The sequence below is a fragment of the Oncorhynchus nerka genome, linkage group LG9a (assembly GCF_034236695.1).
Source record: "Oncorhynchus nerka isolate Pitt River linkage group LG9a, Oner_Uvic_2.0, whole genome shotgun sequence".
Classification (NCBI taxonomy): Eukaryota; Metazoa; Chordata; class Actinopteri; order Salmoniformes; family Salmonidae; genus Oncorhynchus; species Oncorhynchus nerka.
The window spans coordinates 56,583,750-56,601,870 of record NC_088404.1 but is presented as its reverse complement, the minus strand read 5'-3'; the positions used below and the strand labels follow the sequence as shown (position 1 = coordinate 56,601,870).

General features: G+C 42.9%; 1 protein-coding gene across 3 annotated transcripts in view; it reads left to right on the top strand.

Annotated features, from left to right (window-relative positions):
- ptpn9a (protein tyrosine phosphatase non-receptor type 9a) overlaps nt 1-17,416 on the top strand; it is a 43,824-nt gene extending 26,408 nt beyond the window's left edge. For all 3 annotated transcript variants that reach the window (XM_065022722.1, XM_029668733.2, XM_029668734.2), the window contains 10 exons: nt 2,969-3,093; nt 5,280-5,385; nt 5,529-5,639; nt 7,150-7,466; nt 7,871-7,958; nt 9,492-9,561; nt 11,397-11,475; nt 11,670-11,820; nt 12,074-12,281; nt 12,662-17,416. In XM_065022722.1, coding sequence (XP_064878794.1) covers nt 2,969-3,093; nt 5,280-5,385; nt 5,529-5,639; nt 7,150-7,466; nt 7,871-7,958; nt 9,492-9,561; nt 11,397-11,475; nt 11,670-11,820; nt 12,074-12,281; nt 12,662-12,852 — 1,446 coding nt within the window. In that variant the 3' untranslated portion in view covers nt 12,853-17,416. The remainder of the gene's footprint in view (nt 1-2,968; nt 3,094-5,279; nt 5,386-5,528; nt 5,640-7,149; nt 7,467-7,870; nt 7,959-9,491; nt 9,562-11,396; nt 11,476-11,669; nt 11,821-12,073; nt 12,282-12,661) is intronic.
- Nucleotides 17,417-18,121: the final 705 nt, after the last annotated feature.

The following is an 18,121-nucleotide window of genomic DNA, read 5'->3' as shown; positions in this document are numbered from 1 at the left end:
ATTGTCTTGCCCATTCACTATCCCCTATTCATCTACACTGATTTGAAGTGGATTTCTTCCCAAAACAACATTTCACCTTTATTTAACTAGGTAAGCTAGTTGAGAACAAGTTCTCATTTGCAACTGCGACCTGGCCAAGATAAAGCATAGCAGTTCGACACATACAACAACACAGAGTTACAAATGGCATGAACAAAACATAGTCAATAATACAGTAGAAAACAGTCTATATACAGTGATTGCAAATAAGGGAGTTACGGCAATAAATAGGCCATGGTGGCGAAGTAATTACAATATGGCAATTAAACACTGGAATGGTAGATGTGCAAAAGATGGATGTGCAAGTAGAGATACTGTGGTGCAAAATAAATAAATACCGTATGGGGATGAGGTAGATAGATGGGCTATGAACAGGTGCAGTGAGCTGCTCTGACAGCTGGTTCTTAACGCTAGTGAGGGAGATGGGAATCTCTAGCTTCTCTAGAACTGGAAGGAAAGGCGACCAAAGGAGGAATTGGCTTTGGGGGTGACCAGTGAGAAATACCCGCTGGAATGTGTGCTACGAGTGGGTGCTGCTATGGTGACCAGCGAGCTGAGATAGGGTGGGGCTTACCTAGCAGAGACTTGTAGATAACCTGTAGCCAGTGGGTTTGGCGACGAGTATGAAGCGAGGACCAGCCAACGAGAGCGTATAGGTCGCAGTGGTGAGTAGTGTATGGGGCTTTGGTTGCAAAACGGATGGCACTGTGATAGACTACATCCAGTTTGCTGAGTAGTGTTGGAGGCTATTTTATAGATGACATCGCCAAAGTCAAGGATCGGCAGGATGGTCAGTTTTACAAGGGTATTTTTGGCAGCATGAGTGAAGGAAGCTTTGTTGCGAAATAGGAAGCGGATTCTAGATTTAATTTGATTGGAGATGCTTAATATGAGTCGAAGGAGAGTTTACAGTCTAGCCAGACACCTAGGTATTTGTAGTTATCCATGTATTCTAAGCCAGAGCCAGAGGATTTAACAAGTTACTTCAATAAGGGATCATAGCTTTCACCTGGTCAGCTGGTGTCCTTAATGTAATTTACACTCCGTGTATATTACAATAGTTTTATGAAATGGAAATGTGAGGTGCACATTTGGACTCATGGGTGTTTGGCTTGCTTGTATGACATCAATGTGGTATTATAATCATCAACGTCTCAGCTTTCAAAACACATAGTCCTTGTAAGTTACAGCATTTCCCTCACTCAAGCAATGAAGAAATGTGCAAAAGCTGCCAAATTAGTGGGAGGATGGGGGAAACTTCTAGTCGTGTGTGGTGGTCTAAGTCAGAACGGCTGTCAAAATCCTTAGAGCTGTGACAAAATCCTGAGTCCCTGAGATCATGTTACTGTACAGCCACTGGTTTCAATTTAGGCACTTATCAGTGTGCAAATTTGACATTTTCAACTGATATACGGGTATGAGTGTAAAAGGCTGCTAGTAGTAGTACTACTAGTAATATAAATTGGATGTTGAATTCAAAATGCTATTTTATAGTAATTCAGAATTGTAACTGTTAATGGTAAGCTGCGTAGAGTTTCAGCAAGAATGTTGTGGGGGGGGGGGGGGTGTAAGATATCATGTTGGTAGTCTTTAGACTGTTGCAATGGGTTCATAACTCAATAGTTCAAATAGAGAAGTCAGGGTCCTTCCATGTAGTTTGTCTTGGACTGGGATCAAGTGTGGTAGTGAAGGGTCCCTCCCTCTCTCCCTTTCCTCCTTGCCTGGAAATCGGAGTCAGTCAGCAGGGCTAGAGCTATGACAGCTGATTGTCACCGATCCCTCTTCTCTCTCCCCCCTCCCTTCCCATTGTCACGCCACTGCCAGTCTGCTGCATCAATTTGAGACCACCTCCTTCCTCACAGAAAGAACACTTCCACCACTTCAGCACTGGCCCTCTGTCTGTATCCTGTCAGGTATTTTTAGTCGTAAGACTATTTTGCCCTCAAATAACAGGAGTGTCCAGGGCCCGTATTCATTATGCGCCTAGGAGGAGTGCTGATCTAGGATCATGTCTTCCACGTAATCTTATTCATTCTAATCTAAAATGTCAAACATCTTATTCAGCACTCTCACTCGAAGACACTTTATGAATGTGGGCCCTGATAAAGGGGTAAATTAAATTTGTCAAAATAGTCACTCAATCTGCTTTTTGGATGTTGAGGTGAGTGTAAATTGTGGCAATGTATTGTATGCTCTTCACTGTTGCGGTTCAGACTAGACTATTCAGTTGAAATTCTGTCATTTTGAATAGGTCACACAGTTGCGCAAAGTGCAAGAACAATGTATTTTCATTGATACTCCAGTAACCTGGTAACTTGTTTTAATTGAATGGGACCCTTGTTTTAACAATTGTTTCCACTTAATTGCAATGTCCCATTTCATACTGGTTGTTTCATACAAGTCACTCCTTCAGAGATGAGAGGCGGCGCCCATTTTAAATCTGACTGTGAACCCAGGTGCTTCCACGTGGCCAAAGCTCTCACTGCTTCTCATGGTCATGTCTTCTCTGCCACCTTGTGGTCAACCTGAACCCAGACCCCATCTTAGATACTTGGACCTGCACGCTGCTGCTCTGTCCCATGTATTTGATGATTGCATGTTGGATCCAGTGTGCAACTAGTCCTGTATGTACTTCTACTGTCAACTTTATGCACCTCTGTCAGAATACCACTTACAATTCCCTGTGTGTTTAGATCAACAGAAAAAAATTGACGTTAATACTAAATTAAATTTGCGGTCACTTTTTAACACTGTTTTAAAAGACTTCTGGTTTGTGATGTGCTGCTTATTATCTTCCTTTGCTCAACTAAGGTACTGGTATAGAATCTTATTTGAATATTAGGACGTTGGCATCTGTGCCCCGCAGTGCAGCTAAGATGCACACCCTAATCGCTCCTTACTTTGACCCCTGTCTGTTCTGTTCTACCAGAGTGTGCGAGACCCATCAGGCGCCTCCATAGCCTTGTACACGGCCAAACTCCACCACCCCAACAAGACGGGCAACCATGTTGTCCTGCAAGCTCTTTTCTACCTCCTGGACCAGGCTGTGGAGAGGTGAGAACAGAGATTTTATATACACTGCTCAAAAAAATAAAGGGAACACTTAAACAACACAATGTATCTCCAAGTCAATCACACTTCTGTGAAATCAAACTGTCCACTTAGGAAGCAACACTGATTGACAATAAATTTCACATGCTGTTGTGCAAATGGAATAGACAACAGGTGGAAATTATAGGCAATTAGCAAGACACCCCCAATAAAGGAGTGGTTCTGCAGATGAGGACCACAGACCACTTCTCAGTTCCTATGCTTCCTGGCAGATGTTTTGGTCACTTTTGAATGCTGGCGGTGCTTTCACTCTAGTGGTAGCATGAGGCGGAGTCTACAACCCACACAAGTGGCTCAGGTAGTGCAGCTCATCCAGGATGGCACATCAATGCGAGCTGTGGCAAGGTTTGCTGTGTCTGTCAGCGTAGTGTCCAGAGCATGGAGGCGCTACCAGGAGACAGGCCAGTACATCAGGAGATGTGGAGGAGGGCAACAACCCAGCAGCAGGACCGCTACCTCGGCCTTTGTGCAAGGAGGAGCAGGAGGAGCACTGCCAGAGCCCTGCAAAATGACCTCTAGCAGGCCACAAATGTGCATGTGTCTGTTTCTGACCATTTGAACAGACTCCATGAGGGTGGTATGAGGGCCCGACGTCCACAGGCGGGGGTTGTGCTTACAGCCCAACACCGTGCAGGACGTTTGGCATTTGCCAGCGAACACCAAGATTGGCAAATTCGCCACTGGCGCCCTGTGCTCTTCACAGATGAAAGCAGGTTCACACTGAGCACATGTGACAGTCTGGAGATGCCGTGGAGAACGTTCTGCTGCCTGCAACATCCTCCAGCATGACCGGTTTGGCAATGGGTCAGTCATGGTGTGGGGTGGCATTTCTTTGGGGGGGCCGCACAGCCCTCCATGTGCTCGCCAGAAGTAGCCTGACTGCCATTAGGTACCGAGATGAGATTCTCAGACCCCTTGTGAGACCATATGCTGGTGCGGTTGGCCCTGGGTTCCTCCTAATGCAAGACAATGCTAGACCTCATGTGGCTGGAGTGTGTCAGCAGTTCCTGCAAGAGGAAGGCATTGATTCTATGGACTGGCCCGCCCGTTCCCCAGACCTGAATCCAATTTAGCACATCTGGGACAAGATGTCTCGCTCCATCCACCAACGCCACGTTTCACCACACTGTCCAGGAGTTGGCGGATGCTTTAGTCCAGGTATGGGAGGAGATCCCTCAGGAGACCATCTGCCACCTCATCAGGAGCATGCCCAGGTGTTGTAGGGGGGTCATACAGGCACGTGGAGACCACACACACTACTGAGCCCCATTTTGACTTGTTTTAAAGACATTACATCAAAGTTGGATCAGCCTGTAGTGTGGTTTTCCACTTTCATTTTGAGTGTGACTCCAAATCCAGACCTCCAAGGGTTGATAAATTATCAAATTAAATGTTTGTGATTTTTGTTGTCAGCACATTCAACTATGTAAAGAAAAGTATTTAAGAAGAATATTTCATTAATTCAGATCTAGGATGTGTTATTTTAGTGTTCCCTTTATTTTTTTGAGCTGTGTGTGTGTATGTCATATAGCAGACACTTGTATCCAAAGACATGTTTTTACGTATTGGTGGTCCTGGGAATCTCACCCACTATCATGGTGTTCCATGCGCCATGTTCTACCAACTAAGCTACGGAGGACCAGTATTATCTGTTCAGTTATGTGGATGCGACTCCGGCTTAAATTACATGATCAATTCCCTTTCATTGAAAATCAAGACCATTGGGTAAAAAAAAAACTGACAAATTGTACCAAATATGAGACATGTTGGTGTGTAATGTGTGTGACCTGGCAGGCATATATATTTACACCACTAATTATGTGCATCAATGGCATTCATTATAGTACATAATGCATAGCACACGGAATTATAAATCTGCTTATAATGTATTAAGAAGGTATTACCATCATACAGTACCAGTCAAAAGTTTGGACACCTACTCAAGGGTTTTTATTAATTTTTTACTATTTTCTACATTGTAGAATAATAGTGAAGACATCAAAACTATGAAATACATGATTCCATATGTGTTAACCAAAAAAAGTGTTAAACAAACCAATATATTTGAAATTCTTCAAGTAGCCACCCTTTGCCTTGATGACAGCTTTGCACACTCTCTTTCCCTCCAGCTTTGAAACTCAAAGAAACGGCCTGGTGTTCATTTACGACATGGCGGGCTCCAACTACACCAACTTTGAGCTGGACCTGAGCAAGAAGATCCTCAACTTACTCAAGGTTAGAAAGTACTGAGCCAGCATATTGTAGTAGTGTGTCAATATCTGTTCACCAGGATAATATGTTGACAGAAAATGTATGTTTATGAAAAAGTGGCCAGGATTGCAAAACCGTTCCAAAATTGCAGCTCTGCTCTCCACCAGGGGGCGTTCCCTGCCAGGCTGAAGAAAGTGTTGATAGTGGGTGCCCCTGTCTGGTTCCGCGTGCCCTACAACCTGCTGAGCCTGCTGCTTAAGGAGAAACTCAGGGAGAGGGTGAGTGCAATGGTATTATTCTCACCATGGGCAGAATCATATCTTCAGAAACGAGCACCAAGTCCAACTTTAACTATCAAGAATGTGTGACCGTGGCTGATGTTCTAAACCTACTTCCTAAGTATATGTAATATGTAAATATGTGGCCAATGCAGGAATCACACAACCCTGGTGTTGCTAGCACCATGCAAGCTGTGCCATCAGTTTCCATTTAAAAGTGGTTTTTCAGATGCAGCATGGAGATATATTCTGGCATGGTGCACTATCATAGGCTTAGCCTCAGTGTAGAGCGAAGTATGGCCCCTGTGTCTCAAGACATTACACCAGTAACCCCTTTCACTCCCTGCTGTAGTTTAGGAACATATCCTAGTAAGAAGCAGATAAACACTCCTGGGACCTGGGATGATCGTTAAGATCCCTTCCAGTGTATAAAACCTGACGTTGGAAGGTGAACCCGCTGTCCACCCCTGCATGTAATTGGTACACAAGGCACTTCCTCAGCTGTCATGATTGATGGATGCAAGGTGTCTCCACTGTGACCTCTACACAGGAAGTCACTCCCCTCAGGGAATGCCAATGTTTGGTATCAGGAATCACCACTGCAGCGTCCAAAATGGCACCCTACGCCCTATATAGTGCACTACTTTTGATCAGAGCCCAATGGACCCTAGTCAAAAGTAGTGCCCTCTATTTGGAAAACAGTGCCATTTCACTAAACGGTATGACAAATCTTTTGCGTGCCTCTTATAGATACAGCATGTACTGTATCTCTTAAAGCAGATTAGTTAAGAAAGGCAGAAGAGTGATTTTGATTTGCCTCACCAGAACTAGAAAGACAACTTGAGTTAGTCATTGATCTCGTTTTAACTTTAACCTACATCTTTTGATGAACTGGAGGAGGTCATGAGTTTGGGTGCTTGGTGTTATCACCACAATCACATTTTTCATTGAGATGACATTTGTAGAATGGCCTTAATATGCAACATCAGAACTGGAATCCATTTATTGAATGGGTCATGGGAGCATAAATTAAAAGCACACACTCAGGACTGAGTTTCCCGAACTCAGTCCTGCCCCCCCCCGGCTGATAACACGGCTGATTCAAATAATCGACTCATCACGCTTTGATTATTTGAATCGGCTGTGTAGTGCTAGGGAAGGAAACAAAATGTGCACCCAGGGGAGGCCCCAGAAATTAGTTTTTGAAACCCTGGTTTTATTTATCGACTTACTCTTTTTTTTTTTTTTTTATCGAGTCACATTTTCAATCTGATGCATTGAATGGGAATGAAATCAACCTAATCCTCTATTGTACAGAATCCATTGAACATCCTGAAGGCTGAAACCTACAGCTTACAAATCAGGATGTCCTAAAGGATTCCAGACTTGTATTGACATGTGGTCCAGTTGTAATGACGGGAGTGTGTTTTGAAACGGAGCAAGGAAGTTATTTGACTGTGGTAGGTGAAGCCCTCACTCTTTCCTACATCCTTCCCCTCTCCTCTCCCAGGTCCAGATGGTCAGAATGTCTGACCTCTGCCAGCACCTCCCACGGGACTGTCTCCCTGAGCACCTGGGGGGGCTGCTGCCCCTGGATGCCCACGGCTGGAACCAGCAGCTTCTGGCTGGGCAGAACGGCCGTGTGGACCCCGTGGATGAGCTGGTTGGCATCCCCCTGGAGGACTCGTCGGTCCACAACCCTGGGCCTGAGGCTATGCGTCTGCCTGAGTTCATGGCCCACCTGGGCAGGCTCCAGCGCTCAGGCATCCACCTGGAGTATGAGGAAATCCGCAAGGAGCAACCACCTGGGACATTCCATTGTGCCCTGTGAGTAGATGGATAGAAGCACTTATAAAGGTTTAGCTTTGGGTCAGTCTACATTTCCAGGGTTTTGAGCTGGACTGGGAGAAGCCTAGAGTTCCGGGCCAATATTCACAAAGCGTCTGCGTAGGAGCTGCTCTAGGATAAATCTCTCCTGTCCGTGTAATTGTATTCTTTATGATCTGAGGCAAAACTGATCATATAGCAGCACTCATACTCTGATTCTTTGAGGCCCCTGAACCCTCACTGGGTTACAAATGAGAGGAGACTGTAGGTTTATCAATTAAACTTCCAAGGAAAGAAGTAAAGTATCAAACTTAGTGGCAAAACTTTGCACCAGTAGGAACTTGATGTATTGTTTTATGATATTCATAAATCACCATTGGTTGATTTTGTGTCAATCTCTCCAGTACTGCATACAACCAGGAGAGGAATCGCTATGGGGATGTCCTGTGTCTTGACCAAACAAGAGTTCACCTGAAAACCAGAAGAAACGAGGTGTGTACTTCTCAAAAGTTAAATGACGTTAAATGTAGTTAAAGTTTACAGAATCATAATACAAGAGATAGTAACACTTTCTAGGAACCACCTGTGCATCGTGCATACAGTGCCTTCACTAAGTATTCATCATACCCCTTGACTTATTCCACATTTTGTTACAGCCTGAATTCAAAATATATTAAATAAAGAAATTGTCCATCTACACACAATACCCCATAATGACTAAGTGAAAATATATTTTTTGAAATGTTTGCACATTTATTGAAAATGAAATACAGATATCTCATTTACATACAAGGGGGGGGGGGGGGAGTATTTAGTCAGCCACCAATTGTGCAAGTTCTCCCAATTAAAAAGATGAGGCCTGTAATTTTCATCATAGGTACACTTCAACTATGACAGACAAAATGAGAAAAAAAATCCAGGCTGGGAAGACTGAATCTGCAATAGGTAGGCAGCTTGGTTTGAAGAAATCAACTGTGGGAGCAATTATTAGGAAATGGAAGACATACAAGACCACTGATAATCTCCCTCGATCTGGGGCTCCATGCAAGATCTCACCCCGTAGGGTCAAAATGATCGCAAAAATCCCAGAACCACACGGGGGGACCTAGTGAATGACCTGCAGAGAGCTGGGACCAAAGTAACAAAGCCTACCATCAGTAACACACTACGCCGCCAGGGACTCAAATCCTGTAGTGCCAGACGTGTCCCCCTGCTTATGCCAGTACATGTCTTTTCACGCTCAACAGTTTTGTGTGTGTAACAAAGGTCCACCACCCAAAGGACATCCAGCCAACTTGACAGAACTGTGGGATGCATTGGAGTCAACATGGGCCAGCATCCCTGTGGACTGCTTTCGACACCTTGTAGAGTCCATGCCCGATGTATTGAGGCTGTTCTGAGGAAACAAGGGGGTGCAACTCAATATTAGGAAGGTGTTCAATGTATAAATCATGTCCAAACAATTGAATTTGCCACAGGTGGACTTCAATCATGTTGCGCTAGCTCCAGGATGATCAAAGGGAAATGGAGTGTCATAGCAAGGGGGTGTGAATACTTGTGTAAATTTTAGATATTTCTGTATTTCATTTTCAATAAATGCAAAAATGTCTAAACATGTTTTCTCTTTGTCATTATGGGGTGTTGTGTGTAGGTGGGTGAGAAGAGTTTTTTTTTATCAATTTTGAATTCATGCTGTAACGCAACAAAATGTGGAATTAGTCAAAGGCTAGGAATACTTTCTGAAGGCATTGCCTTTCATCAAGCTCAAAGTGCATTAGACTTGCTGTAAGTATGTCTGTCTTTGTAAACGCACCTATGCCTACTGTTTACATGTGGTTCCCAGAACTTGAAAAATATTAATTTAAATGATTGATTAATCTTGAATATGCTAATAAGACACACAAATAACTGAGCTATATTTTCATATGTTTGTATAATGGTATCTGAATTGCTACTGTACAGCTCTGATGTTACAAGACTCCTATTCTATCATTCGCTGTGACAAAGTCCTGTTTTTCCCCACAGAGATCAGATTACATCAATGCCAGCTTCATGGACGGCTACAAACAGAAGAATGCGTACATCGGTACTCAAGGTACAAAGTCGTCAGTCTATGATACCTGCTAGTTTCACCATCAGATACTTTTGCACGAATACATTTTTTCATGGGATATTTATTCATTTGTAAGAGGTTCCTTTGGTTCTCAAACTATTGGTATTTTGGTAACCCTAAAGTTGGCAGGTAAAATGCGGTGGATGCGTTGTAAGACTTGTCATAAGCATTTATAGCCCCCTGATGATTGACAAAATAATTGAGTCAGTTGAAAATGTGATACATAGACTCATTTTAAATGCCCAGTGCAGTCAAAAATGTGATAAAATTTACTTTTTTTCCCTTCTTTTCTCTCTTGTTGGGGATGTGGTATGGATGTTGAAATTAGTTATTTCCTCAGTCTAAATTTGCAAAAGCTAGTCCTCTATCCTAGTTTCTTTACTTTTCAGACTCCCTAGCTTTACATTAACATTTTTGTAATTTAGCAGACGCTCTTATCCAGAGCGAGTTAGCTAGGTGGGACAACCACATATCAGTCAAAGTACATTTTTCCTCAAAGTAGCTATCAGCAAAGTCTGAGCTAGTGGGGGGGTGTTAGTTCACAAAGGGGGTGGGGGTTGGTGTGCTGTGGGATTATTTAAGAAGAGGTAGGGTTTTAGGAAGATGGGCAGGGATTATGTTGCCACCATTGTGCCAGGACAGAGAAGAGCTTGGATTGGGCTGAGCACAAGCTGCCCTCCAGTAGGTGTGGAAGAGACCAGAGGTGGCAGAAGGGAGTGGTCGGGTTGGGGTGTAGGGTTTGAGCATAGCTTGAAGGTAGGGAGGGGCAGTTCCTCTTGCAGCTCCGTAGGCAAGTACCATGGTTTTGTTGTGGTGCAAGCTTCAAATGGAAGCCAGTGGCGTGTGCGGAAGAGCGGGTGGCATGGGAGAACTTGGGAAGGTTAAACACCCGGTGGGCTGCAGTGTTCTGGATAAGCTGCAGGGGTTGAGTGGCTAGGTTTGGAGGAGAGGGAGACAGAAAAGGAAACAAGGTAGTTTGATCAGAGACCTGGAAGGGGATTGCACTGAGATGAGTAGGTGAACAGCCTCTAGTCAAGCATATTGCTTGCCTTGTGAGTGGGAGGGGACTGGGAAAGAGTGAGATCAAAAGGAGGGGAAAGAGTGAGTTTGAAAGAAAGTAATCGAAGGCAGACGTCGGAAGGTTGAAGTTGCTAGGGAGGGAGGAAGGAGAATCTCCACTTAGGAGAAATGAGTAGCCCTGTGCCATAACCGCGATGTCCAGATGCTCTCGGACTATGAGAGAGAACATAGTCAGATGAAAAGAGAGCAGCGGTGTTCCATGTCTCCTTCAGGGCCAAAAAGTCAAGGGACTGAAGGGCAGCATAGGCTGAGATGAACTCTGCGTTCTTGATCGGCAGTTCCAAACGCTGCCATAAGCTTATTTTTTTGTGTGATTACTTGCGAGCGGGACACAGTCAAGAAACAGTATAAATGTATGTCATTATCATTTCTACACAGTTTCCATTTGTTTTTTGTCTTTTTTAAAGTATATTGAGTTCAGGAATTGGCATAAGCAGCATGAGTCCATAGCCCTATCCTGCACTGGTGTCACGGTATAGGCTGGTGTTGCAATGATGTGGGGAATGTTCTCCTGGCACATATTTGGTCCCTTCGTGCCAATTGCGCAACGTTTCTACCCCCCTAAGAATTTAGGCTGTTCTGGAGGCAAAGGGGGTCCAACCTGGTACTAGATCGATGTATCTAATAAACTGGACACAGTGTCAAACATACACAGGCCGTATGCTTGACACCCCTGCTTTATGATGTCTTTATTAAAAGTAGTTTATTCTCTTCATTCTACCCTCTGCTGTCCATAGGACCACTGGAGAAAACCTATGGGGATTTCTGGAGGATGGTCTGGGAGCAAAACGTGCTAGTCATTGTCATGACAACAAGGTAGTTCATCTTCTTGCATATTTGTTTTACCCAGTGGGCATGATGTAGAGAATTGTTGTTAAATGGATCATTGACATTTGGAAATGACTGTTGTGAACCAGACCCAAATATTATAGGTTACAATGGGGCACTTCCTAGAGGTTCTAGAAAGATCGTCTATACCCTCATGGAGATAATCGATCTGTGTATTGCAGAGCGGACGAGGGAGGTCGGAAGAAGTGTGGTCAGTACTGGCCTCTGGAGGAAGGCGGCCAGGAGGTGTATGGTCACATGGCTGTGGTCAACCAGAGGGTGGACAATCACTCCCACTACAACCAGACCACCCTGGAGCTGCACAACATGGAGGTACAGTAGCAAGCTACAGGTCTCAAGTGACCTCTGCTCCCTTTACCCAAGGAGAATGCATGCCTTCCCATTGATTAATTTGTTTTTGTTTTTCCAAGGACAAAAATCTGAGATTATCTAGCTATAGCACACACTACCATCTCTTCTTAGACTGTTGCCTAATATCAAAACTTCTATCGAGTTTGAACAATTGCAAAACATTTGGTGGTTTTTTCACCCATTTCTGAAGCTACATCTCGTGTGTGTGTTCCAGAATTGTGAGCAGAGGCAGGTGACCCACTTCCAGTACCTGAGCTGGCCCGACTACGGCGTCCCCACCTCGGCCGTGACGCTCATTGACTTTCTGGGGGCTGTCAAGAGGCAGCAGAGGCGGTCAGTGAAGACCATGGGGCCCCAGTGGAGGGGCCACCCCTTGGGACCCCCCATGGTGGTTCACTGCAGTGCTGGCATCGGCAGAACAGGTGAATTATTAATTCTCATTGACGACCACCACTCTTTTAGTCTATGCGTGTCAGACTCATTCTAGTCCTTGAGTCCCAAATAAAGACGCATAAAACATGATATCATAAGTTCGATATAAGCCTGTATGAACCTTTATCTTCTTTCCTGCCAAAAATAAGCCCTGTGGTAAGATCGGTGTAAAGCACAGAATGACATAGACTCTCTATGGACAGTCATAGGTGTCACCTCAATTTCTCTAATAGGGATTCTATTTCTAAGGCACCTGTTCACCTTGGCTATAATGTATGAAGGGCCATAGTGAACTAATGTTATTCCTGTATTTTCCCCACAACACATTTGTTGATAATGATGTCTCCCGCCTTCCCTCTCCTCTCCCCAGGTACCTTCTGTGCCCTGGACATCTGTCTGTCCCAGCTGCAGGATGTGGGGACGCTCAACGTGTGTCAGACGGTGCGGCGGATGAGAACGCAGAGGGCCTTCACCATCCAGACTCCAGACCAGTACTACTTCTGCCACAACGCCATCCTGGAGCATGCTCAGAGACAGGGCCTGCTCTCAGCCAATCAGTGATGCCTGGGGGTCACCTCATAGTTCTCACGGCCAATCTGTGATGCCCTGGGTGTTGTCGTAGCCTATCAGTGACCCTTCTCGCAGCCAATCTGTGAATCCAGGGGACACTTTGTAGCCAATCAGCATGCCCACTTCTAGCAAATGCCATCACTTCTTCCCTTTTTAAGAGGCCTTTAAGACCAACTCATTCCTCCTTCTGACTCTGCCACTTCTGACAGAGCCACAGTTGTGATGAAAAATGTTAGATAGTAAGACATAATAACATACAAGACACAGCAACCTGGCAACAAATGTTGTCAGTTTTGTGTCTTCTGAGGAAGATTTTGAATCATTATGTGGCCGTTATCTGTGTCTATGCGAGTCTGTCGTTAGCTTTGGTGTCTTGTGTAATCCAGATACTTAGCAGTAACCGATGACATGAACTTTGCGTTCAACTTCCTTTTTTTAAGAACCTACCACATCTGTGACCAGTTCAGTGGTCTTTGAGAAGGCCTTTTCTCTTGCTCTCTCCCTCTCTCTATCCTCTACCTGTGAAAGCAGAGAAGAATGGTATTGGAGAAGAAAGTAATAATAAGAATAGTTTTTTTTTTTTTTTCAATGGTCTTTTGCCTCTTGGTATTGTCGTTGTGACCTTAGCGATACAACTATACTTGGCATACAAGCATTGAACCCCTCCTGGAACGACCCCCTCCCCCAACTTCCCCATGGCCATTGAATTGAATGGCTACATGTAGAAGTTGCCCCTGAGATGCATGTGGACTTCTCATTTTACCCTACCCCCAATCTAAGCCTCAACCATTGAGAGTTAAAATGCATAGGTGACCTTAAGTTAAACTTTAAGTAATACTAAACACATTAATGTTTTTGTGAGCAGTTGGTATCTCAATGCATTTCCTGCAGATCTAATAATTAAGAGCTGGCCTCCTGACAACACATGAACCATCTGCCTTCACTCTGTTATTGTAAGTCATTCACATTGGCTGTTCAAACGTTCCTTGTGAAAATCTTGTAGTGATCGTGACATTAAATGTTTGGTCGCCGCTGCTTTCACTCAGTAGTTGTTCCGTATGCTTCAGTTGTGTCATGTACGTCTATTGAGCCGCCTATGCTGCGATGGACCTGGTGTAGGAAGGCCATAACCCTGCTTCCGCTTTAAGACACCAGTCCTAGACCTCACCTCAGTAAAGTGCAATAGACTTTTATACACAGCCATGTTGAAGCACTTTGTGCTTTTAGAGATTACAGTTCTTGTGTTGGTAAAGTGCATTTAAGGTGAAATCACAATTATAGGAGATTGTATACGTGTGATATACAGTGCCTTCAGAAAGTATTCACACTTATTTACTTATTCCACATTTTGTTACAGCCTGAATTAAATATTTTTTTTTCTCACCCATCTACACACAATACCTCATAATGACAAAGTGAAAACCATGTTTTTTTTTATTGCATTTATTGAAAATTAAATACAGAAATCGAATTTACATAAGTATTCACACCCCTGAGTCAATACTTTGTAGAAGCATCTTTAGCGGTGATTACAGCTTTATGTTTTCTTGGGTAAGTTTAAGAGCTTTGCACACCTGGAATTTACAATCTTGGTAAGCAACTCCAGTGTAGATTTGGCCTTATGTTTTAGGTAATTGTCTTGCTGAAAGGTGAATTTGTCTACCAGTGTCTGTTGGAAAGCAGAGTGAACCAGGTTTTTCTCTATGATTTTTTTTATTTGCTTATAGCTGTATTCTGTTTCTTTTTAGCTTAAACTCCCTAGTCCTTGCCAATGACAAGCATACCCATAACATGATGCAGCCACCACCATGCTTGAAAATATGAAGTGGTACTCATTGATGTTGGATTTGCCCCAAACACAAAGTTTTGTATTCAGAGAAAAAGTGAATTTCTTTGCCACATTACTTTAAGTGCCTTGTTGCAAACAAGGTGCATGTTTTGGAATTTGCGTATCCTGTACGGGCTTCCTTTTCACTCTGTCATTAGGTTAGTATTGGGAAAGGGGGATACCTAGTCAGTTGTACAACTGAAATGTGTCTTCATTGTGGAGTAACTACAATGTTCCATTCTCATATTACAACCATTAAATTCTAACTGTTTTAAAACCACCTTTGGCCTCATGGTCAAATCCCTGAGCATTTTCCTTCCTCTCCAGCAATTGAATTAGGAAGGACGCCTTTATCTTTGTAATGACTGGGTGTATTGATACACCGTCCAAAGCCTAGTTAATAACTTCACCATGCTCAGAAGGATATTCAGTGTCTGCTTTTTATATTTTTACACATCTACCAATCAGTGCCCTTTGCAAAGCATTGAAAAAGCTGCCTGGTCTCTTTGGTTGAATCTGTGCTTGAAATTCACTACTCAATTGAAGGACCTTACAATGTATTATCTGTATGTGTGGGGTACAAAGATGGGGTACTCATTCAACTAATGTTAACCACTATTATTGAACACTGAATGATTCCATGCAACTTGTGATTTGTAGCACATTTTACTCCTGAACTTATTTAGGCTTGCCACAACAAAGGGGTTAAATACTTATTGACTTAAGACATTTCAGCGTTAACTGTTTCCACAACCAAAATTCCACTTTGACATTTGGGTGTAGATCAGTGACACAAATCTTAATTTAATCAATTTTTTTAGGCTGTAACAACTAAATGTGGAAAAAGTAAAGGGGTGTGAACTCTGAAGGCACTGCAGGTACAATATAACTTGATTACTGTTGATTGGACATTTGACCTTCAAAGTATTCAGACCCCTTTACTTTTTCCACATTTTGTTAGCTTTTCTGAAATGTATAAAAACAAAATTAAATCTTCAATCTACACACAATACCCCATTATGGCAAAGCAAAAGGATTTTAGACCATTTTTACAAAAAAGTTTTAAATACCTTATTTACATAAGTATTCAGACCCTTTGCTATGAGTCTTGAAAATTAGCTCCGGTGCATCCTATTTCCATTGATTATCCTTGATGTTTCTACAACTGGGTTGGACATGATTTGGTAAGGCACACACTTGTATAAAGTCCCACAGTTGACAGTGCATGTCAGAGCAAAAACCAAGCCATGAGGTCAAAGGAATTGTCCGTAGAGCTCTAGACAGGATTGTGTCGAGGCACAGATCTAGGGAAAGGGTACAAAAACATTTCTGCAGCATTGAAGTTCCCCAAGAACACAGTGGCCTCATCATCCTTAAATTGAAGTTTGGAACCACGAAGACTCTTCCTAGAGCTGGCCGCCTAGCCAAACTGAGCAATCCAGGAAGAAGGGCCTTGGTCAGGGAGGTGACCAAGAACCTTATGGTCACTCTGACAGAGCTCCAGTGTTCTTCTGTGAAGATGGGAGAAGCTTCCATCTCTGCAGAACTCTACCAAGCAGGCCTTTATGGTAGTGGGCAGATGGAAGCCACTCCTCAGTAAAAGGAGACAAGTCAGGATCAAGGGAAAGATTAATGGAACAAAGTACAGAAGATCCTTGATGAAAACCTGCTCCAGAGCGTTTGGGACCTCAGACTAAGGTTTACCTTGCAACAGGACAAAGACCCCAAGACAATAAAGGAGTGGCTTCTGGACACTCAATGTCCTTGAGTGGCCCAGCAAGAGCCTGGACTTGACCCGATCGAACATCTCTGGAGAGACCTGGAAATAGCTGTGCAGCGACACTCCCCATCCAACCTGACGGAGCTTGAGAGGAACTGCAGAAAATAATGGGAGAAACTCTCCAAATACAGGTGTGTCATACCCAAGAAGATTCTGCTGTAATCGCTGCCAATGATGCTTCAACAAAGTATTTAGTAAAGGGTCTGAATACTTAAGTAAATGTGATATTTCACTTTTTTATAAATTTGCAAAAATGGCTAAACCTGCTTTTGCCTTGTCACTGGTGTATTGTGTTTTAGATTTTGAGGGGGGTGATTTTAATCAAATTTAGAATAAGGCTGTAACGTAACAATGTGGAAAATGTGAAGGGGTCTGAATACTTTCCGAATATAATCCATCTGAACCTGACATCTTGTCATGATTATACATAGAATATTACCGTTCCCATTGCTGTACAGTGCCTGTGCATCATTACATGGCATCTTATAGTTGGATGAAATAATGTGTTCTTTGTAACTGAATTCATATTGAATTTGCTTGAAGTGGGAGCCTCATTTAAATCCGCCATCCTCGTGCACTCTTAATTATTTTAGAATTATTACTTTCAATGACGGACACAAAGTGTGACCAATATTATTTTTCTATTGTATTCAACTTTTTCTTACAAGTATTCAGACTTTAAAAGTATCTACTTTAAATTATATTCTCAGTTGTAACATTACTTGTTATTAGTATGATTGAGGACAACTGACTCAAACTATGCTGTATGAAAAGCCAACATTTGTCTACACATGTGCATTTGAAATGGTTCTGTCTTGTTATCCAATTTTTGTTTTGCCAAGTATTATGTTTTCCAATCAAAGGAGATTGGGATATGTCCAATAACCTTTCAAAGGAAGACCAAAACAGTGTATTCAGCATATTAAATGAAAAATGGTGATTCCCAATTGATTGTGTGCGTTTGTCATATTTGAATCTGGTTTGTTTAGACTAATCATAATTCTGAAAAAATCTAAGTTTGAAGAAAATGATTAATTTGGCTGTAATTATTTTTCTGTGACTTGTTTACATTTCTTAGCATCTATAAAAGGCTAGTCTTGGCTCCAGGATTGTTTTGCAGCTTTCTGAGGTGGCCAAAAGCTCCATAAATTCCAGAAGGGGGAGCTAAGATCTTTTCAACTCCAACTTTAGTATTCCATCTCCCCTGTGATAACGCAAAGTTTTAGCAAGAGCAAGTAACGGCTATCTGCGGTTTACCTTTTTTTTTATTTTTAAGTTTGTGTCCAGTAGTAGTGGTTTGGACATCAATGATAGGATGCCCTAATATTATCACCACGGGGAAGTTGTCGCCCCTATTGAGCCTTCATACTATCCTTACATCTTACTTCAATTTTCTTAGTATTGTTGGACAAATGTGAATACAATTGCATTTACTGCACAGACTCAACTCACAGGTTTTGTTTTTTGCTCCAACACAGCAGTAGCCTATGGCCAAGTGTCACTTCTCAGTCTGCATGCATTTAAGATATCATAGAAGTTAAAAGTAGCAGAGGCTTTTCTTTTTTAAGTGTCATGCCTCATGTCTTGACTCCATGGTTATAATTTAGGCTTGCTTGAATCGAGATGCTCTTAATTTGGAGGAAACCTGGTGG